Here is a 23,731-nt window from a genome sequence, read left to right on the forward strand (position 1 = left end):
GTCTTGCTAAATCATAATTTATCAGTAACATGTTTATCCCTTTATCTTGCTAAATTTTTCTGGCTGTATGAACTACTAGCTTTTCACTGTTAGGTTTTGATGGTTTTGTAAATGATTGGCAGGCTAAGCCCCAGCTTACTCTGTTTACTGGAAGTTCCCGAGTAGCTGAGAAACTTGCAGAAGATTTGAAGGGCAGAGTAAAGCTGGAGGATGCCGGGTTTGACTGGAAGATTCTTGGGCCGGATGTGCAAGAGGTGAGAATGTAATGAAATGTTTTGCACGTCTATAGAAGTCTTGCTTATGTAGGACTTATGGAGCCAATCAATGTTAATTGGAAAGATGGGTTTTCTTAATTCTACAAGAAAATGGCTACTTATTTACAAAAGGGTTAAAAAAATTCAAAACAGCAAAGATTATGGAGTTACAGAAATGAGCATTTGAATTCTGAGAAGGTATGGAACAAAGAATGCAGACAAACACTTTCAAGAAAATTTTCCTGTTTTGATTTCAAAATTCCTAACACTAGAGAATTATCAATGGAGGATCCGGTACAGATACAAGGAAAGGCCATGTGGCTCTATGGTATTGACAAATAGAGGATTTTCTTGCATAATGAAGGGCACTTCCTTTACAGCAAGTATAGGAGGAAAAGCTTGCCTCTTCCTCGTCCAAAGGGTCTGCTGCAAATTCATTGGAGCAGGAGGAAGCTATTGTAAGCTATATTGTAGAGTACATAAATACCTTATATAGAGGATAGTGCTTGGAGTCCATCACTTGCATGCTTAATTGCTAGGTTTCCACAACTTGGTCTAGCCATCTAGACCCCTAAAATTTGAGATGTTAGTGACCTCTGGTATATCCAATTTATGCAAGCCTTGTAGCAGGCACCAGGTATAGGTCACAAGTTGGGCCTACCCCAACAACCGCCCCCTTAAGCCACACTCAGGACTTTTTTCATCATTATTTTACTATGAGCTTTTGGTTTGCTTATTAACCTTGGGTTTTACGTTTACTCACAACCAAGGGTAAAGTAGCCACCAACATGAGGTATTAGTTTACACTCCAACCAGTTTACTTCACAGCCAAGGATTTTTCATAACTTGGTGCTACATAGAGAGCCTCCCCTAACTAGGGTGGAGATAAAGTAGCCACCAACATGACGTTTTTAGTTTACACTCCAACCTTGGGTTTATAAGGTTTATGCAACAACCTTTGGCTTTGATCCCACTTAATATGGCGGGGGGGCAGCAGCTTCCTAGGAGGTTACCCATCCCAATACTGTTCCTGCACTCGCGCACTTTTCTTGCAGACTTGCACAGGTGGCACACATGAAAGAGGACATCCCATACCACTCTTGATTGGCTGAATGGTTATCACATAGATACAAATTTATAAACAATGGGTTGTGTAGGCTATAGAAGGAAAATGAGCCATACACAGGGCATACACGGAGTAAAGGTGTGAGTAAAACCATCCAATTCTCAGTTCTGGATTATATACTAAGTGATGGATCTCACACATCAAATAAGTAACAATATAACTCCCAATCTATTCCTGACCAAATAGAGGTCTGTCAACTACAGTATGTGTTAGCAATGTTATGTAGATGTCATCATCACAGAACGTCTTGTAATTGGAGTATGTGTTCAACGAGTAGTTACTGCAAGTTTTGTCATTTGACACTATCAAAAGTATAACATTATTCAAATTGATTTGATCTTCTTTTGGAAATTTGTGATGACAGGAAGATTACGTTGCTTGGGTGTGTGATCAAGATGCTTATGCTTGTAGTGGGCAAAAATGTTCCGCACAGTCTATTCTTTTTATGCACAAGGCAAGTATCTTATGTTACTATTTTCAGTGTAAAAGAATGTAAAATCAGAGTATTTTTATATGTAATGTTTATTTTGTGTGTGTGTGGGCACGCGTGTAATATCAAACTCAACAGGACCCTTTTTTCTTCTTTGTGGCGTCTCTCAGAAAAATTACATCAGCGCTACCGAAAGATCTTTGCAAACAGTTGAGCGGTTCTTTGACTGTTTCTAGTTGAAAACTTGCATGCCATCTCTACCCTCTCAAGATATTCTGTTATCACCTTCTCAAGGTGTGTGCGTGCACGCGAGCGCGTGTGTGTGTGTGTGTTTTGCTGTTTTAAATTAATACATATACACACTTTAGACAAGGGACAAGGAGTAGCACAGAAACAACTAAGTCTTTGAATTATTTTTGCACATAGATATGAGAATGAGGTCTCATTCTAGTGTTTTTATACATAACGTAATCTGCATTGATTGGTCACGAAAGTCGGGTACATTAGTGACGCACAACAGCTAAGCCAAAAAAAATTCCAAGAAAGATAAAGTAAATGTCCCAAAAAGGATCGCCCTTTCGCGAAACTGACTGACACTCTTTGGTTTAGAGCGATTGAACTAAATCAAACACGCTACCAAGAAAGATAAGAGTCCTCACCTACATCCATGCAAACAAGACAACATATATGTTAACCTTGAATACGTTTTACAAGTGTCAATAGACTTTTATCAATTGTTATCCATGTCCATCTTACAACCTTTTTTTACTTAAAACCAACTGTCCAAAGTAAATCTGTTTGTTATAGGTTTTGTTGTCTTTTTTTTGTTCCTTTTTAAGTTCATTTTTAACTTGTAATAAAAAAGGTCATCACTCCTTTAAGATTCAAGTTAGTTTTTGTAGGTTATAGATAAGGTTATTATCTACCTCAGTTTTTAAGAATTTCAATATCTATTTATATAGTTAAGATTCTGATCAGAAGGCCACTACCCCTTCTGATCCAAGTGTTTTTGAAACCCATATTTTCCCAAAGGTTTTTGTTTATGTATCATGTTTACATATCCCAATTAATCTTTGCATACTTGAATCAATGGTGCCATAAATCTTATTGCAGAGTCCACCCTTGTGAACCTTTTAGAGAAATTTTTATGACACATGCTACTCTATCCAACGTGTCGAAATATAGGATTGAGATAAGTATAGCCGTTCCTAGATAGCCTAAGATCATTTAGACAACCTATGTTAGATTAGCATTGTTTATGTCAAAGAAATCATTGCGCCGATAAAAAAGAGATTAGCGATGCCATTGCTATATTTAATTGAACACGGGTATAAACCTAACTATGTCAGAAAAAACCTGCTTAGGGATGGAGCATTAGTTTGCTCAATTAATCCAACTCGTTATATATTTTGAACAAACAATCCTAAGTATTAAACATGCCTGAAGAAGGAGCTTAAGTTTGCTCAATCAATCTCCAGGTACACCATTTACCACATTTTTTTGAAGGGATATACACATAGTCATAATTTATGCCTTCTTACTTTCAGAAGAAAGAACTATTAAGCAAATCAATTAGCAGCGGCATAACTAGTAGGATGTCCCCCCACTTTTTTGAAAAAATTATACGGACGTGCTTGGTAGTGGGCTGAAACCAATTTCGAGGTTTGTGACATAAAAAACCAGGAGACTTAGTGCAGGGTGTGATAAACCGAAAGCTAGGACAAGCATCGCCACACTTCTCATGCAAGTAGGATACATAAACCAGTAAGTGTCAGCCTAAACATGTATTAAAAAACCTTTCAGCGTGAGAGCAGAGTGTAGTTATATAAGTGAAAAGACCTTAGGTAAGGCATTGTTTAAATAACCAGCAAGGACCAATATTGACAGTATGCCGACAGTAAAAAAAAAAACCCATTAAAGCATATGCAAAGTGCAGTAGCATGCCAACAAAACCAAGTAAAAGCTGCAAACTAGAACCAGATAGGTAAGCACCGACTTGTGATGACTGCTCCATTAACTCCATAACTGCTCAGTAAGCGGGAATGCACTCTCTCCTCTCTTTCACATACACACACTAACGCAAACAAGGCTAAGTGAGAGGCCAAAGCAACCCTCACCTCTTTTTATAGCAGAACCACAAGGTTGAGGCCTCTTGATTTGCACAGGGCGGTGAATCTCTCATCACGATCTGGACATTCAGCAGGTGCGAGCTTCCAAGCAAAACTTTACCCAATGCAACCACCATAGGTTGTACAATAGAAGCTAAAGAATGAGAGAGAGAGAGAAGGATAGGGTAGGAGTTTGCACAACTGAGCAGGGTCGCCTACGTGTGATAGACAGGGGGTTATGCGGCAGGGGTAGAGAGAGAGGGGGGGCTGCAGGGGCGTGAATGGCCCTCGTAAGAAGGAGGTGAAGTCATAAAGCATTTAAGTACCACGTACAGTGATCAAGACAAAGTGCATGGTTTGCCACACATCCATTAAGGGTATCCTCCCACGAGGGCCATAGGAGATAAGCAATTTATGAGAAGCAACCAGGAGAAGTATACTAGCCATCCTGGGGGGTTTAATCCCTTTAAATTGTGAAGTGGTTAATAGGGTTTAGAATATAGGGTTTATTAAGACCGAAAATCTGCTCAAGATTCAAAGTAGCAATTGTTAAAGTCATAGATGTGTATAGAAGCATGATTCAGATCAAAGTTGTTGTGACTTGTGAGTGTGAGTGTGTTTATATCAGTAGCTATAGCATGAACTCGGTAGAGGGAAACCGTAAGCTGTCAGAGATAGTGTTTTTGTGGGAGAGAGTGTGAGGGCATTGGGTTTAACCAATTATAGCCGATAGAAATACGGTTTCAAATACCTGTGTATGTACCTGCCCTATCCCAGACTGTAACAGACTTGGATACTCCAAGTCGAGAATCTATCGCGACAGCACAAATAATCACTTCAAAACAGTTCACAGTTCACAATTGATTTGCCACTGGCCCGGTGGAGTTCCGTGCCTAGAGATATTGGCCCCATAGACTGGCGCCCCTTTCGTTATTTCCTTTTGTATTAATCTGTGTTCAAAGTACAAGAGTGCGGGCATGCGGTCACGATCAGACTCTGCATCCAAATGCTCTGAGTTATGAGGCCTTGCTTGCTTATTTAAAGAGTACAAGGGATGCCAAAAGCAGAGCCCCAAAAGCTTCTTTTTAAAAGCTGTCCCAAAAGCTGAAAATTAAAAGCTTGAGAAATAAAGCAGTTTGAACTCTCATATGCTTCATAAAATAAAGCAACTCTTTTAAAAAGCTTTTCCCAACTTGTGTATGCTTTTTCAACCAGAAATTGCGTAGCCAAAATCTGGCCCAACTTTCCGTAAATAGGGGGGGTCCGTACATGCTGCCACGTGGCATCTTTTTCGCCAAATGCGGGCTTGTTCGTACATAGGCTGCCACGTCAACATTCAGCTGCAGCCAGAGAAAGGGTGTGTGCTGCGTGTGTATTAGTTGCTCCCCTACACTGCCACGTCACCAATTTGTGACATACCCCCCTCTTGAAAGCATTGTAATCGCCCTCGATTACGCCTGCAAAACAGACAGAAGCCATAAACTATCTTAGCAGGCACTGACTGTTAGTACTCACGCACTAGGAACACATATCTAGCACATGTAGCAATCGACAGTCACATCACTTGACATCACAGGACATCGCATGACAAATCACATTCAACATTCATTCGGATCTTAGACCATGATTTATCGGCAATGCAGTTAGCAATCGCATCTAGATCCACTCAGGACCTCATAGATGCCCGATTGACTAACCCCTATTGCAACCATGTCTATTCAAGATCATTTAGACCAAAATGCTGCAGTCATTTCGTCTATCAGTCCTGCACTTAAAAACAAGTCAATAACAAATTAGTTTCATATTTTCTGGAATTCCATTTCGTAAAGTCATACAACAGAATACTGACAGCTCTCAGTATCCATGAAGCTCAAAGAGATATCAGTGACTCTAGTATTCAAAAATCAAGGCATTTTGTTGACAAAGGAGCGGAGTAACTCCTCTCTTGTGCAAACCCAATGCACCAGATCTTCGGCCGAGCTGAATTCTGGGTTCCATTTGGAATAGACTATTGTAAGGTGCAGCAGAAGTGAATGTTGAACTTTGCTCAAGATGAGTGCTCCGAACTGTGCTCAAGGTTCCTTTTACTTACGGAAGGGAGAGCCTTCCGTTCTTTAATGAGAGAGTGCAAGTGATCACAAACAAAGTGGATAAACACTGTGAATGAAGGTGCTGAGACTGAGAGATAGAGAGAGAAGAATACGACACCAGAATGTTGTCAAAACCCTCCTCCAAAGGCCCCACTCTCTATGGCGAGAGTGGTCTACTTATGATTGCACAAATCTCTACAATGCTCTGGACTTGCCGACGATGTCGACGACAATGAGGACGACGACGAGACGGACTGAAATCTGAAAATGCTAAGGGCTGGAATCTGCAAATCTTTATTTGCTGAATTCTGACTCTATGTCGGTGACGACGATACGACGACGCGCTGAAAACACAGATGATGAAATGTGCGTTTTCCGGGCTGAATCTGCAAACTTCGCGGGATCTGACCGTGCGGCGAGGATTTGCTGCGGGAAGGTGAGATCTACGAGGTTTGGGGGACTCTACTGCGGAAACTGACTGCTGAAAACTGAAAACGCTGAGTCTAGGGCTGATTCCGTTGCGAAGATCTGCAAAAACGCTGAGGTTGATCTGCAAACAAAAAACGCTGAGTCTAGGGCTGATTCCGTCGCGAAGATCTGCAAAAACGCTGAGGTTGATCTGCAAACAAAAAACGCTAGGGGCTGAAATCTGTCCTTGCGGTGGAAACTCCTAACGCTAGGGCCGATCTGCTGTCGCTGGGGAATTTCCTATCGCTAGTGCTGATGTGCTGTGTCTTGTTGCTGGGGCTGCTCTGCAATGCAAAAACGCCAAGGCTGATCTGGGAATGAAAACGCTAGGCTCTGCTGTTGGGCAAAAACGCTAGGTTGGTCTTGCGGGGTCCTGCTGAGAAGGTACCTGTTGAACCGGAGCTCCTGTTGCCTCTTCTGCCAGAAAGTGCTAGCGCTAGGTTTGCTTACATATTCACTTAGTCAAATTGCCCTACCTAGTTTCCAACAAAAGTCACTTAAAAATAATAAGTGAAAAATGTCAAAAATAGGGAAAATAGGTCTATGCATTGTAAAAATGCTCCTGATGGGTTCTGATAAAAATCTGATGATCATGCTGTGTGCAACTAGAGGATATGCATCTACATTAAGTGTCTGGACAGGCACGGTTTGTGAACAGACTCACAAAAGTGCCAGATTATTTCCTATTCTAGACTGACTTGACCGAACTGAACCTTGTCATGCTGTAGCTTGTCCACGGACACATAGGGTTGGATGTGTCACGTGACAACTATGCTAAACCAGAAGCTTCAAGGTAAAGTTTCACAATCTGAGGAGTATCTGCTAGGTCCTCCTCCTCCATCCACTTCGCATCCAATGCAGGATGGTTCTTGAATTTAACCAAGAACCGCCCTCGTACTTTACCCTTAATCTTTCTGTCCTTATGTGCCAAAATCTATTAGGAATAGGATCTCCTCGTTTTCCTCCACTTCAGGTTCCTCATCGGGCTCCCCATCTTCAAGCACATCACCTTTAAAAGGTTTCAAGAGACTCACAAAGAGTTGGGCAGTTTCAATCGAAAGGAGACATTATTGATCTTTTCGGAGATCTGGAAAGGTCCGTAGTATCGCATACTAAGCTTTGAAAAAAGCCTCTTCTTTCCCTTCTTCTTTCTCAGGCGTGCCTTCTCAAAACGTAAGAGGACCCAATCATCCTCCTTCAATTTCAAATCGCGACGATGGCGATCGTCTGCCTTTTTCTGTCGTTCTTGAGATTTCTGCAAAGCCTCGCGGACCTTGGTAAAAGCCGTGTCTAAGTCGCGTGTATACTCATCCGCTTCAAAAGTCTTATCTTTCGTGCTTAGGAAGGGTGGAACCTTTGCAACACCTTCAATAATCTCAAATGGCGCCTCCCCCGTCGAAGAGTGTATCGTGTTATTATAGGCAAATTCCACCAAAGGTAGATACTTTTCCCATTGAGTCTTCTGATCCGAGATATAGGACTTCAATAAATCTAAAACCACTGAATTGGCAATCTTAGATTGCCCGTCAGTCTGCGGGTGGAAAGATGACGTGAACTGCAATTGCGTGCTAATGTTCTCCCAAATTGCCTTCCAAAACAAACTCGTAAATATGGGGTCCGTGTCGGAGACAATCGTCTCAGGCATACCTTGTAATCTGAAAATCCGGCTTGACTGTTTTCTTCACTGGAATGAAATGAGCCTGCTTGCTAAATCTGTCAATTACAGTCCAATTACCATTGTGACCACTCCGTGTTCTCGGGAGATAAAAAATGAAATCCATTGCAATACTTTCCCAGGGGCAGGTGGGTATGAGAAAAGGTTGTAACAATCCCTGTGCTTTATGCCTGTCAAACTTGAACTTCTGACATACCAAGCAACTGCGCACAAACTCGTCCACATCCTTCTTGAGTCTCGGCCAAAAGAAATATCTCTCTACCCCTTTCATGGTGGTAGCAATGCCGCGGTGACCCGTAAGGGGTGGACAGTGGCATTTGGTCGTAACCTTTTCCCTCAACGGTCGTGTAACGCACAACATGGTTTTCCTCATCAAGTAGCCATCCCGAATGGAATATCTTGCTACTGTCTCTCCATCCTTTATCCGTGTGAAAGCGTCTGCAAAATTTGTATCCGTAACATACTAATCGACCATATCCTCGAAGCTCCTATGATGTATCGCAGAAATAGCCAGAACCAACGGCTTCCGAGACAAAGCATCTGCCACCAAATTCTTCTGTCCATGAACATGGACAATCTAGAAGTGAAATTGTGACAAGATGTTCGCCCACCGCATCTGCTTTTCCGATAGCTGCTTCTGTGATTAGAAATAGCGTAAACTCTGATGATCTGTAAAGACAGTAAAATCCGCTCTGAGTAGGTAGCGCCGCCACTGAGTAAGAGCATGGATAACCGCCAAAAGCTCTTTCTCATAAATCTGTGCTGTCAATTCGGGCCTTGAGAACAATCGGCTCTCGTAAGCAATGACATGGCCTTCTTGCATTAAGACTGCACCCAGACTACGACCACAAGCATCACAATATACTTCAAATGACTTCTGCAAGTCCGGCAAAGTCAAAACTGGTCCCGTAGTCAATTTCTCTTTCAAAGTCTAAAAGGCAGTCACCTCTGTGGGTCCCCATGAGAAAGGGACTCCTTTCTGTGTCAAGATATGCAAAGGGGAAGCAACCTCTGCAAACTTTCGAATGAACCATCTATAGTATGAACACAATCCCAAGAAGCTTCTAACTTCATGGACATTCATCAAATCGGACCAATCACGGATAGTCTCTATCTTGGCCGGATCCATTTGCACTCCTGCTGCTGACACAATGTGTCCCAAAAAGTGTATCTCTGGGAGGAAAAATTCACTTTTCTTCACATTAATCACTAACTTGTGATCTCGTAATGCCTGAAAGATCTGAAGCAGATGATCTCTATGTTCTACCTCATTCTTGGAGAAAACAATGATATTGTCCAAGAAAGTGCTAACAAATAGCTTGTACTCTCAAAAAGTCCTGTCCATCATCCGGTTAAATGTCACATGAGCATTGGTTAGGCCAAAAGGCATCACCAAAAACACAAATAACCCAAAAGTATTCCGAAAGGCTGTCTTGTAGACGTCTCTCGGCACGATTCGAATCTGATGACCACTCTTCAAATCAATCCCGCTAAAACACGAGAATCCCTGTAATCTGTCGAGTATATCATTGATCCTAGGAATCGGAAATCTGTTCTTGATGGTGATTTTGTTGAGAGCTTTATAATCGATGCACATTCTCCAAGATCCGTCTTTCTCCAAAACCAACAACACTGGAGAGAAATACGGTGAAGTACTAGGCTGGACAAGACCCTTTTCCAAGAGGTCTTTCACTCTTCATTGTGGGCTCGGCTCACACGGTAAGGTGGCTGGTTCGATGTCGTGCTTCCATGAATCATATCAATGGTATGATCTTCAGGACGAGCGGGTGGTAACTCGCCTGGCAGGCCCTCTGAGAAGCAATCGGCATGAGAGTGGAGAAAATCTTGGCGTTCTTTATCAAGTTCATACATATTTGTCCTATCTTCATTACTCAACTCTTTCATAAAGATCGAGTAAACACTTAGACTAGATTTCATTAACTTTGAAATGGCCGAAGCCCATACAATAGGGACAGACTCGCCCTTAAGTTTAATATCAAGTACAATGGTTTTGCCCTTCTGTGTGGTCAATGTCGCTTTTCTCGCCCCATAGTCGACCACGACGTTGTTCTAGTGGTACCAGGGAATTCCCAAGAGGACATTACAACCTTCCAAAGGCATTATGTAAAAGTGCTCATGCCCCAAATCCCCCTGACAATGCAACTGAAGTTTGCCAATGACACGTGTAATGGCTACGTCCTTGTCGAGTGCCGCTAGAACAACCTCTGCAAGTGGTCCCATCCGATCGGGAGTGATCTCGAGCCGCGCCGCCAATTCCGATGAAATGAAGTTGGCCTTGGCTCCTCCATCGAAGAAGATCAGGGCATCTTGGTCTTTCACTTTGCCCCAAGCTTGGCAAAGTTCTGTACTCTTATTCGTCGTGCTGGGATCGATACCCACGCAATCTGGAACCAATCCTGTTTTCATCTTGCCTTTTCTTCCACGTTCGAGTGCTCTGAGTAACGCCCTCCTGCAAAAGCGATGTCAAACTGATGTACAAAAGACAAAGCCTTCGAAGCATCTCTATAACCAGAAAACGTGTCAAATTTAATTGACTGTCCACCTTCTTGAAACTCTCGGACTTTCTTGCTTTTGTCTTCCAGAAAGTCATACTGGTTGGCTATATAAAAATTCTTCTTCTTTGCATAAAAGTTGTCATCGTCAGAGTTTGAACTATTTGTAGACGAGTCCTCTGTAGAACTGTCAATCACGGGGCGAGATTTAGACTTCTTTGCCTTTTTCTTACCCTTTCCGAAGCGTTGCTTTTTGCTTCGCTTTTTGCCTTTTTGGTTTTCTTCGCTCGAATCAGATGAGCTAGAAGAACTGACAGAAGAAGAAGAAGAAGAAGAAGAAGAAGAAGAAGAAGAACTGGGTATTCCTTCAAATCGAAAACGCTTCTTCTGCTTTCTTGCCTTTTCAAAAGTAGACTGACGACACAAATAACCCGGGAAGTCAATGCCTTTCTTTTGCTTTTTGTCGTGCTTTTGAGCTTTGTTTTGCGCGTCAAAAAACTGAGCAATTCGTGCATCAACCACCTCTTGTAACTCTTTCTCTGTATACTTCCTGGGGGTAGGACGTTTCTTGAGAGCGGGTTTGGGGAGTGGTTTTGTGGTCTTCTGTCACTACGTGTGCACCTCATCGAAAGAGGTCTTGCTCATATATTTTGCAAATTTTGGATCCTTCGCAAAATTGAGCAGCATCTTTGTTGCGTCGCAGATCAATCGTTCACGCTCCATCTCTCGACGCTCCGCCGGAGTAGGCCGAGGCGGGGTGTACTCCTTGCCTGAATCTTCGTTGTGATCCCTTCCCGCATCTCCAGATGCAAAGGGAGTCAACTGATCTTTGCCTGAAGCCATAGGTGCCACGGAAAAAAAATAGGGATTGGATTTCCTGTAGAAGAGAAATTGGCCGTGCTCTGATACCACTGTAACAGACTTGGACACTCCAAGTCGAGAATCTACCGCGACAAAACAAATAATCACTTCAAAACAGTTCACAGTTCACAGTTCACAATTTATTTGACACTGGCCCGGTAGAGTTCCATGCCTCGAGATATTGGCCCCAAAGACTGGCGCCTCTTTCGGTATTTCTTTTTGTATTAATCTGTGCTCAAAGTACAAGAGTGCGGGCATGCGCTCACACTTAGACTCTGCGTCCAGATGCTCTGAGTTATGAGGCCCTGCCTGCTTATATAAAGAGTACAATGGATGCCAAAAGCAGAGCCCGAAAAGCTTCTTTTTAAAAGCTGTCCCAAAAGCTGAAAATCAAAAGCTTGAGAAATAAAGCAGTTTGAACTCTCATATACTTCATAAAAGAAAGCAATTCTTTTAAATTTTTTTTCATAACTTGTGTATGGTTTATCAGCCAGAAATTGTATAGCCAAAATCTGTCCCAGATTTCCATAAATGGCGGGGGTCCGTACATGCTACCACGTGGATCTTTTCCGCCAAATGCGGGTCTGTCCGTACATAGGCTGCCACATCCGCATTCAGCTGCAGCCATAGAAAGGGTGTGTGTTGTGTGTGTATCCGCTACTCCCTTGCACTACCACGTCACCAATTTGTGACACAGACACCATACACAATGGGTTGGCAATAGGCCCAGTGCATATGGGTCTACGGCCTATTTAAAGAGATGAGATTAGTACAATTCATTCTTACGCCTCGCAGTTATTCAGTGAAATAGCTTTAGTGATAGCGTTAATTAGGTCGTTTCTCTTGAAGCCATTGAGGAAGAATTTGTGAATGAGATGATTGATGTCTTCCCATGCCGAGAAGCAATTAGAGGAAGAATTATAAGATCATGTAAAGTAGACTAATACACGTGTTTAGTGCTGCTTTATGTGGTCGATTACTCATCTTTTTGATAAATTCCATAGAAAAGATTTTAAGATTGTCTCTCTTCCAAATGAAACGGAGACCAAAGTTACCATTACAGGGACTGTGTAGCAGAATCGAGAAGTTAAGGAATTGTATAGAGGTGGAAAAAAACCTCGAAGACGTATGGAAAGGATTTCCATAAGTTGGCACGATTTTAAGATAGTCTGGGTATATCAGCTTGATTTCGTTAAAGAAGGTTCTGTTATTGAGGCTAAGGATATCATCCATGTATCTATAGGTATGATTAAAGAGAGAAAGTTTGTGATTGGTATTATTATTCTTCATAGTCTCAAGAAACCATTTATATTCAAAAAAGGCTAGGTAAAAGTTGCACATAAGGGGTGAGCAAGAAAAGCCCATTGGAACACCAAAGCTTTGGTTATAGCAATGGCTACCAAAGTGTACTAAACAATAATCAAGAAGCCATGAAATGCCGTCATTAAGCTTATTCTCGTCAAAGTGGCAAGTACGTGATGAGTTAGATTCTTTAATCCATCTAGGTTTATTAGTGAGAGAAATGTGGGAAAGTCCTCTTAGCCGAGCATGGTTAAATGCAATCTTAGTCATTTTTTTTCAAAACGTTTTTCAGTTCGGTATCCCCATAAGGGGAATGTTTTCGTAACATTGAGTAATGTCATTAGAAAAAAGATGAAAGATCTAACTGGGAAGGTTGAGAGTAACCTGTCTAGAGCTTTCAACAAGCCAAAATGGATTCTAGTGGATTTTGAGAAAATTCAAACATATCTTTTGTTTCGACGCACAGGCTCATTCAAACTCGATTAATATAAGGTCAAGGCATAAAGTAATGTCTTTAGTAATATCAGTAAAGATCCCGTTCGAGGCATCATATATCCACCGGAACTTGTATTTGTGATATTTATAGGTAGGAAATACCACAAGTAATTTGATTGTCTCTAGAGAATATCCGAGATCACTACAGTGTTTTGAAATAATATTGGTAACTTCAGTAGGAGATAAGTCACCCTCAGTTAGTCGTAAGTGAGCATCTTTCCATGTAAGGTTTTTGCAAATAAGAGTAGGGCAATTGGCGGCTTTATCAAGACCAACCATAAGCCAATTCTGTGCTAGTTTTTGAAATTTTAAGCTGAGGTCGACTGTGATCCAAATGCTATCAGTAGATAACCATTTAGAGAGTATTGACTAACTCAGTCAAACAACTAAGTAAAGATGAGAGGGAAAGGTATGAAATGTGGTTTAGTCCTTTAACAATGATGTTTTGGACTATAGGATCATTAATCACCTTAAGATCACGAGTGCAGACATGCCTGCCTAAATCACCAAAGTCTTTACAAAAAGCATCAAACTTTTCACAAGAACAATCAGGGACAGTACTGTGGCGTAAAAAGTCATTGCTGTAGACTAAACTTTTAATAGGCTGATGATATGTTCAGCCAATTAAGGCCTTATCTAACATCCTATGGTTACCAAAAAGTATATCAAAACACTCACAAAAGATAGACTTGGGTAAAAACCAAGCCAAGAGTTCATTATGGTACAAACAGTGTATATAGATAAGCTTTGCCCTAGAAGTCTCTTTCGAGAGATGCTTCCTTCCACAAGGGCCAAAAATTACCTGCATGGTAAAAAGGTTACATGTCAAGGAGATGGGTGTGTTTCTTCCTTTTCCTCTAGTAAAGCTAGGAGATTGTTCCCTATTGAAGCTAGAAGAAGTGCAAGGTGTTAGAAAAGATGTGAAAGAACTATGGGGGGTGGTTAAAGAGTAAGGTCTACTTTGATGGGGAGGGTGAACACACGTCCATCCAAACGAAAATCACTATTTGTGTAAGGAAGACTCGGAACATGCTAGACGACAAGGACAGAAGGAGCAGTGAGTTAACTTCGTTGGTTCAAAGGCGTTTCAACTTCCCAGGAGGCACCTAACAGCATTGGTAGGAGACGAGGAGGAGGAGAGGAGCTAAATCATTAAGAAGGGGAGAGGGCCGACCTGCAGAAGATAGAGAGCTGGCGGGTTTTAAGGCGAGAGTCATCAAGCCTTGGTGTTTGCAGTGAAGATGACATGCCAAGAGAGAGCCAATGAAGAGGCAGTACAGAGCCACAAAGAAAGGTCTCTCTCTCTCTCTCTCTCTCTCTCTCTCTCTCTCTCTCTCTCTCTTCATTATCAAGAGACTGCAAGTGCCATTACAACCGAGTTTTGTAATTAAAGTCCATATTGGTTATGTATTATCAAGTTTAAGTATTTCAGATGTCATTTTAAAGCTTTCAAAGCGTCTGATAAGCCCATTGCTTGGTGTTATGCATCTTTCTCTTAACACTTTCCCCACAATAAGCAACCCGATGTTGACCTGGCTCACCGATCGCACTTAACCTCCCCGACGGCGGGAGCAGCAAGCTCTGCATGAATAATCTCGTGAGGTGCAGAGGCCTTGTCCCTAATCATGCGGGAAATCATAGAAACCGGAGGCCTCTCCATACATCTCCATCCATCAGTACTGTTAGCTCGGCTATGATGGTCCCCATATCTGCACCTCACTAAAGTATAGCTGAAATAACCAATGTGTCAAGTAGCCAGAGCTTGTTCGAGGTTCTTGAAACTGAATCTTCCAACGCATCTTCTCCATGCTCCCCAAAGCTGCATATGCTCTCGTCAGTCTGGTATCTGTTGCTTTCCTCAAGGACAACTTTGGACCACTAAAGACCACTCCCAGGTAAGTTATGCGTCAGTATACTCAACCATCTGTTGATCATATGTGAAGGTTGGTGCAGATCGCCTTACCCATTGTGCTGTGGTGTTGAACACCGTAACTTCGGTCGTGCCAAGGTTCACCGACAAGTCACTACACTAGCAAAAGTGTGCAATGCATCCAATTGTCATTGCATCCCCTCTGGCGAATCTGAGATTAACACAATATTATCTGCATACAGTAGTAATGAAATCCGTGTCGCTTCTAGTTGTGCTCCTATGTCGCCTCCCCTCTTAATGTAATTTGAAACCTCAACTACATACAAACCAAACAATGAGGGGAGTGGGTATCCCTGTTTCACTCCAATAGTGGAGTGAATATGCTCAAATAACCCCTAGGGAGTATGAACCTGCCCCACGACTGTCCTGTACAAAGCCATGACTCCCCGAGTTAAACTCTGTGGGTACTCCCATCGCATGTAGTCTTTGCGTCAAACAAGCTCTGGGAACCGTATCAAATGCTTTGTGAAAATCCACAAAGGTATAGTAAATCCTCTTACCATGTGATGTGCTTTCATCAATAACAAGTCTTTAAGTGTCAATATATGATCAAGAGTACAAAAGCCCCTCATGAAACCTGCCTAGCCTGATGCCCGAATGCTTGCTCTCTGTGCCCATCTACTCAGCTTCCGCTCAAGATGGATGCATACAACCTAGCTAGCGTGTGCCCAATTTTGATAGTACGGTAATTCCCTGGTATCATGGGGTCTCCTGCCATGAAGATAGGCACAATGGTAGACATGCTCCAAGTATCTGGAAAACCCTCACATGGCTTGGTTGAAAATTACTGCAAGAAGCTCTGCAAGCATATCCCTAGCATGTATAAAGTGATCCGCCATCAATCCATCATGATCATATGCTCTCCTGGTCTTCATCTTGTCAATGGCTTTCTTTACAATCTCAGTAGTAAAGAAAGTGCATGTCTATGGGCATGGCGCCTGAGAGTCGGGTAGAGATTGCTGCCCTGGAACTGTGTAAAGAGATGTTGCATATGCGCCCCAAATCTCGGTTGATGTGATAGCCCATGGGGGGAATGCTCATGAAAAAATCTCCATGTCTCGCCTGAGTCGTGGCTCAAAATAGCTTGTACAACTCCTCGTCTAACCGAGCGACATAAGTTCTGTCGCACTAGGTGTCGGAAGGCTATCTGTGATTGTCTATGAGTAATGGGTGACCGGTCCCAGTCAGGAAGTGTGGCTCTCGTCTCTCTACACTCCTCGTCATACCAACTGTTCTGGGGTATACTCCCAGAACGTCATCAATGCATTTGTTGGGTGTGTGGGTATGCATCTATTGCTGCATCATGTAAAGTCTTTGTCGATATTTGGGTAAATTGCTCTAATGGGCGTCTTGGCTCCTCTGTGGCCAGGCGTCTGTAAATACTATCCATGTAGACAGAGTCAATCCGATGTAAAAATGTGTCGAGTATGCGTAGATTCCTGAGCCAACGAAGCTATACTAAACTGGAATGAACTTGTAAATGTGAAGAGGGCGTGGTCTATTGCTACACCAACATGCCTGGACCGACTGTCAAATCCTGAATAGATGGTATAAACATAGTCCTCCGTGCTAACCCCGTGTCTGTGAGGAAAACAAGTGAACCCATTTGCTTTTGGAAATCTCTGTAGGCGATCAAAAATAGCGAGTCCATGTGCAGTCCCCATGTGGCATGTTTGTCATATATCTCGCACTCATTATGTACCACATCCTCTAGGCCAATCCCAGATCACTAACATCAAGCTCTCTTAACATCTCCTCTGAGGTATCATAGAAGGCTACTTGGGAGTGGCCCGTCCTGGCATTGAAGTCCCCTAGGAGGATGATATCGCCATCCCTAGAGGACTCCCATATGTCCTCATCTAAAATCATGTATGGTGACTACCCCTTGGGCGATGCATAGAGAGATGTTCTCGGGGGAAATAGCATATTGCAATATAAAGTGGCCTCCCCACCGTTGCTCTCACCCTGACCCACATATATCTAGCATGCTCATCTCATCGAACAATATGAATGAGAGGGTGCAACTCTTCCTTGAATAAAACTACCACACCTCCTGACCCACGTCCTCTATGCTCTGATCTCACCTCCTATCTACAAGTAGTCTCCCAATGGTATCCCGTCACTCTAGGAAGTATGATATTGGGGTTTTGATGTGTCTCAAAGTAGAAAATAGTGTCTCTTTCCTTGAAGCTATTCTCAAATGCACCAACATCATTTTTGTGCTAGGCTTCATTATGGATGAGTCTGCCCTTGATCTCCGGAGTCATGACAGAAACTCAGTACGTTGAACTTTGTGTTGATGTATGCTCATGTGTGTCTGCGTGTGTTGTGTGTTGTGTTTGGGAGCATATGTTAGTACCTAGTTCTACACCCACTATTGGGCACTGACGACGTTAGTGGGGATGTCGTGGTATTTAGTCAATATTATGCATGATGGAGCTGATGGTTATATTGTCTTGTGGGTGACTACCATGGGTCTATACCTTGCACTTTCCTTTAAGGGTGAATCTGGGCTTATCCTGGATTCATCTAGATATATCTAGCTTCATTGATCCATTATAGTTCCATACTGCCATTTCAAGGCTGGTCCCATAGTGCGCCTTTCAAAGATCACCACTCCCTCCTCTCTATAGAAAGCAATTGTTCCCTTATCCCTTGCAACCTTGATTTCTGGTATCAGCTCTTGCATGTGTGCAATCTGCGTTAAAGTGAGGTCGTTGCCCAAAAATATCCCGGTTTTTTCAAGTGTTGGTTTCTTCTTCAAGAACTCTCTCCTAGTTTCCACAGTAGGGAAACATAAAATGAGTGCTCTTTCCTTCGAACTTCCTTATGCACCGTTCCCTTTCTTCCCCACTCTCCATGTACCTGTGTGTGTGGCTTCGGAAATGCCCATGCGTTTCAAGAGTTCTTTCACTTCTTCTTTCACATTTCCAGTGTCCTTAAGGCCTGTAGCACGGACATGAAGGGTTGTAGTCTTCCTCTTATGCTCTTCTCAATGGTCATTTTGATAATGCTGGCTATGGGTGGAGAGAGAAGAAGAAGAAGAAGAAGAGAAATTTTAACTTTGTAGAAATTTCAAGGTTGGCGAAGCATGTTGGGCATCAAGAGAGCAACTGAGGGGAGAAGGCAAGGGATTCTAGCAGCTGGCAGGGTTGTGGAAGTGGGTGAGGAGGTGAGCGCATGGGTGAGTCTGGAGCAAGTAGAGGGATAGGCCAAGACGACAACAGGGGAAGCGTATGAGCAAGCATGTATGGCAAGAGGGTGAAAATCGGTTGATACTGGCAGCAACTGTCACAAAATGATGACGTGGCATGGGCAAGAACAATACAACTGATGATGTGGCACCCGGATTTTGTGTTGACTGCTGACATGGCATAACAGTACGGATTTCCGTGATTTGCGTTGACAGTGCTGACGTGGCAGTTTGTACGGATTTCTGCAAATTGTGCTGGTGGTTTTTTTACCAGCTTTTGGGACCAGGTGCTTATGGACCTATTTGCTTTTAAGTTTTTTGCTTTTGGACCAATAGCTTTTAAGTTTAAGTGCTTTTAGGCTTTGCTTTTGGCATCCCTTGTAAGAATGAAAAGGGCCCAAGGGCCTCATTCTTCAGAGCATCTGGACGCAGAGTTCGAGAGCCGAGGACCTGTGGGAGTTGTACTTTGATCAAGCATTAATATAAAAGAAATACCGAAAGGGGCGCCAGTCTTTGGGGCCAATACCTTTGGGCACGGAACTACGGCGGGCCGTGTCGACAGGCTTTGTTTATACTCTATGATGTCTCTTGTTCAGATTTTGCTGAGAAGAGAAGAGGAATGGCTCGTTTTACATGAAGTTGTGTCTCACGTTCCAGCGGTGTTCATGTTGCGAAAGTTGTTTTGTTGCCCTGTTTTTTCTGGCTTGCATTTGCAGTCATCAGACATTTGTTACAACACCAAGTATGGATCGATTGTTCTCCACACCTTTTTCTTATCTTATTTGAAGAATTCTTTACCTAATTCAAATGCAGTTTTCAGCTGTTGCACTCAAAGTTGAGTCTTTTTGGTGCCTTTTCCTACTCTGTTGCCACTGCAATGGGTCCCTAAGTTTAAAAGCTTGTTAATTAATTGGTATGAAGCATGTTTGCTGATTTTGGTTTTGTGTCGGTAATTGTAACCTGTCTTGCTTCTTTTCAACATGTGGATAAAAATAGATGTGGGGTGGGTATTGAACTTGTTTTTGCAACTGCAGAACTGGGGAAGTGGTTTTCTTGAGAATTTAAAGAACTTGGCAAAAAGACGAAAGCTGGAAGATTTGACAATTGGGCCTGTTCTTACGGTATGCAACATTCTAACTCATGTATACTCCTTTTAATTGGTTTGGGTAATGGCTACCCTTTAAATGAAGAAATAACAGAGAATTTACATGAAGAGATAACAGAAAACTCCAGTTTGTTCACTCACAAACCAATGGTGTTATTAATTTCGACAATTCTGTTAAGTTCCCTTTGAGACAACCTTTCAATAGCAGAAACAATTTTTAAAGGCTTGACAAAGTCAATTATCGTGAGCTCTCAACTATTTGACACTTTATTGACACGTGGAAGGAGATATCTGTATTAAAAACACAGCAGTCATTGCTTACAAGTAACATTGTGGCTGTGCTGCTTGAAATGGCATTGAGCTCGAATATGCTGACATCAATGAGCGATATCAAGGTCCAAAGCCCTGGGTTTGGCAGAAGACCAGTTAACTTTAGAGGTCTGGAGTCTTCAAAATTCAGGTATAGTCTTGTTAAAGTAATAACAAAGCGGGGTTGATCAGGAAGCCTGAAAGGTTCTGACGTTCCCTTGTTAGAAACATCACCTGCATTTTGTGCATATGATTGATGAGGGATTTATGACTTTTCCGAACAATTGTTTTTTCAAAATAAAAAACTGGAGGCATAAGGTATTATTTGAAGAGTTTAGCTGGGAACATGCATTCAAGGAGGTTTAAGATCTTTTTAAAAACGTTGAAATTCACAGAGGCCTTATGTTGTTATTTATGGGGTATAAGCAGCAGCAGCAATTAAAGGTGCTTATAACAAAGGGAAAGAAAGAAATGTTAACATCTGTTTAAAGGCCAAAATGGCCCGTGAGACGGATGAGACCCTAATAAGGTATAACTGATGATGATATCTCTCACCATAAAGTGTCACCAAAGCGGAGCATCATGCTAATATAATTCCTAGCTAGAATAGGAAAAAAGAAGCTCCTATAATCTTGGCTGTAGGCTACTCTATGGAGCTAGATCGTACAACTGCCGTGTTACTCCTCTGATGGTAGGCCAGGGTAGCTCAAATCTTCTGATGTGAGGAAGCTGGAAGTGTAGTCCTCATGATCGTTGGGGCTTCTCATTACATATGGCAAAGGTTTTGTCCAATGTCATTCCTCTAAAAAGGCATAAACCACAGAATAGATCAGAGGGTGAGGAAGTAGAGGCTGCCGGCACTGCAGCACTGGCACTGAACTAGAGAAGAACCACAAAAAGAAGGGTGAAGGGAAGAACGAAAAGAATGACAAATAGACAAGAAGAATCATTTGATGGATGTAGGTGAAAGGAGGGCCAGGAGAAATGGGATGGGAAAACTTACTTTCACCCCAAGAGGGATTTTTTTCATTGAAAAAGTCTCCATTATAGAGTTTACAGTTATGCCTCCCTCGCCAGAGCTGCAAAGCACATGTAAAACCATGTCAATTGCATAGTCTGATGTTATTTCCTCTACTTGCAGGTCACAACAGATCGATTTTTGGAGCACATTGGCAAATTGCTGGAGATTCCTGGAGCCAAGTTGCTTTTTGGGGGCAAGCCATTAGAGAATCACAGTATTCCAATAATATACGGAGCAGTAGAGCCAACTGCGGTTTTTGTTCCACTTGCAGAGATGTTGAGAGATGAATATTTTGGCCTTGTGACAACTGAAGTTTTTGGACCTCTGCAGGTATGGTGGGTCCTTTTTTTTTGGCTTTCTAAAACAAGCCTTAGTGAAGAAGGGAGTTGTCATAATTCAGAGTTCGGGGAAAATCATTTTCCTAACCATATACAGCTCCCCTCTATTGTTTCTCAAAGAGGAAATTAAGCTATCTTTTCACATTTTTACACTAATTTTTGGTGGAAATTTTCCTTTTTCCCTTTGCTCCCAAATGGCATTCTTGAATCCTCAAGCGGCACGATTATAAGCTGAGACACATGTTTCCCGAACACTTGGAGTTGGGCATACATTTTCCTTCAGTATGAAGCATTAAAATCTTCTTTGGTTTTCTAGTTTGTAAGTGGGCCCTTTCATTTTAGAGCCTCGGATGAGTCCTTTTGATTCTTGTTTTAGAATGCCAACATGATTCTGCACCTTTTATTGTATTAATTTTCCCCCCTTGTTTCAGGACTGCAAATTGCCTCTTTCTGATTAAGGCTTCTAATTTGAGGCACTGTACACTCACAGGTTGTAACAGAGTACAACTCTGAAGAACTCTCTCTTGTCCTTGAAGCCTGTGAACGAATGGAAGCTCATTTGACAGCAGCAGTTGTTTCAAACGACCTCAAGTTTTTACAGGTAATTTGTAACGAAGACTTCAGCATGCATTTCAATCCTTATGAGGCATGGCTGAGTTCTCCTTGCTAGTTTATTGCCTTGAATCTACATCACCTTATTATTTCATTGGTTATTTTGGCCTCAAATGATGTTCATGAACTATGTCTCTTCTTTTTGGGCAATGGTGTATCGTTCATATAAAGCCAAGGGCCAGTGATTGTCCCAAATAAAACATGTGTCTGAGGCCGAGCTGCAAAAGTGCGAAAAACCATTTAAAGGTGACTGCAAAACACAGCAAGATGGGGGCAGGCTTTGTCTGAACCAACTTTTTCATGACCATATTTATAGCTCCTGAAGCAATGCTTGATTGGATTGGGTGTATTTTAGTCCAGGTCCCCTTTTACACTTGACTTTTCTAGGGTTGCAAACATACATCCTTCATCAGACATTGTTACTTGGAAGTGTGCGTGCCTCTGCTAAGTTGCGGCTCCATGAGGGAGTGAAACCCCTGCCAAATCTTTTTGTCCTAGGCTTACCATTACCTCTTAGTATATGTAAGATAATGTGTTTCTCTAGATTGTATATATTTATTTATTTATTTATAATATGTGTGTGTGTCTTCATAACACACACACACTCATGCACGTGCGGACGCACACGCACACACACGCGTGCGCACGTGCACACAGACACATTGTATCTATGTGTATATATATATATACACACACACACACACACACACACACACACACACACACACACACACACACACACACACATGTGCATGTATGTATGTATGTATCTACATGTGTGTGTGTTTGTGTGTTGTGGTGGGTTTTCCTCTTGTTGAGGTTTCCACGGATAAAAATTGATTCTAAAAAAAATTGTGTGCACATGCTCATATTGTACATACGTGTATCTACACGTGTATATACCTATATATACATATGTATACAATACACCTTCAGCTTGAAGCTCAGCGTGTTCAAAAGCTGTGTTTTCTCGATTTACAGGAAGTTCTAGGAAAGACAGTAAATGGCACTACATATGCAGGGATTAGAGCTCGTACAACTGGAGCCCCACAAAATCATTGGTTTGTTTATCTATCGATGTTAAGATGCAAATGGCGTAGTTATGTTTTGGCATGATGTGAAAGTTGCATCTGTTGATCTAAAACAACCTTTGTTGATGTGTAGGTTTGGGCCAGCAGGTGATCCAAGGGGCGCGGGCATTGGAACACCGGAGGCCATTAGGCTCGTTTGGTCATGTCATCGAGAAATTATTCAAGATATTGGTCCGGTCTCTAAAAGCTGGACATTGCCGCCACCGTCATAGTTCCCGGAACTGTACAGCTACCTCTAGGCAACAGGAGAGTAAAGGTGTAGATGATGTAAAGCACAGGAACACATACAAAGTAATCAACTGCAACACACACAAATAAGTGACCGTATTGGTGTAACATACGGTATCCCTAGGGTTAATAGAGACAGTTGGGGACAATTGGATATGCTTCCTGATTGGGCAAGTCTTTTACTTTGTCTATCGGGTATATACTGGAAATGTATATGCAATACACCACATTGTGATTATAAAAAGCTGATTAATATAGATGAGACATCAGGGTCTCAGGGAAGTAGTTGCGTTCAATTTGGAGCAGTCATGGTTTTTGGTGTGTGTGTGGGGGGGGGAGAGAGAGAGAGAGAGAGAGAATGAAACGAAATGAAATGTTATATTAACGTCTTCAAAAGGACAAAGTGACGTAGGAGACCAGAGAGTTACAATGTGATGGATCTGATACAAAGTCAGAGTAACAAAAATGACGGGTGCCCAGTGTCTGCTCTAAAGAAGTCTGTGATCCTCTCTGAGATTGGCTAGCCTCTCCCCTCATCAGGCTCTCTCTCTGTCTGCGCAGTTCCAACGTCTCTGATCCTCG

At 42.3% G+C, this 23,731-nt stretch overlaps 1 protein-coding gene across 1 annotated transcript in view; it reads left to right on the forward strand.

The window, feature by feature from the left end:
* ALDH12A1 (aldehyde dehydrogenase 12A1) overlaps positions 1 to 23,445 on the forward strand; it is a 75,129-nt gene extending 51,684 nt beyond the window's left edge. Inside the window, exons 10-16 of the mRNA XM_086492268.1 lie at positions 123 to 254; positions 1,745 to 1,834; positions 19,480 to 19,566; positions 21,001 to 21,210; positions 21,709 to 21,819; positions 22,812 to 22,891; positions 22,995 to 23,445. Coding sequence (XP_086348394.1) covers positions 123 to 254; positions 1,745 to 1,834; positions 19,480 to 19,566; positions 21,001 to 21,210; positions 21,709 to 21,819; positions 22,812 to 22,891; positions 22,995 to 23,133 — 849 coding nt within the window. The 3' untranslated portion in view covers positions 23,134 to 23,445. The remainder of the gene's footprint in view (positions 1 to 122; positions 255 to 1,744; positions 1,835 to 19,479; positions 19,567 to 21,000; positions 21,211 to 21,708; positions 21,820 to 22,811; positions 22,892 to 22,994) is intronic.
* The last annotated feature ends 286 nt before the right edge of the window (positions 23,446 to 23,731 follow it).

Source organism: Adiantum capillus-veneris, chromosome 20 (assembly GCF_014529385.1).
Source record: "Adiantum capillus-veneris isolate H3 chromosome 20, ASM1452938v2, whole genome shotgun sequence".
Classification (NCBI taxonomy): Eukaryota; Viridiplantae; Streptophyta; class Polypodiopsida; order Polypodiales; family Pteridaceae; genus Adiantum; species Adiantum capillus-veneris.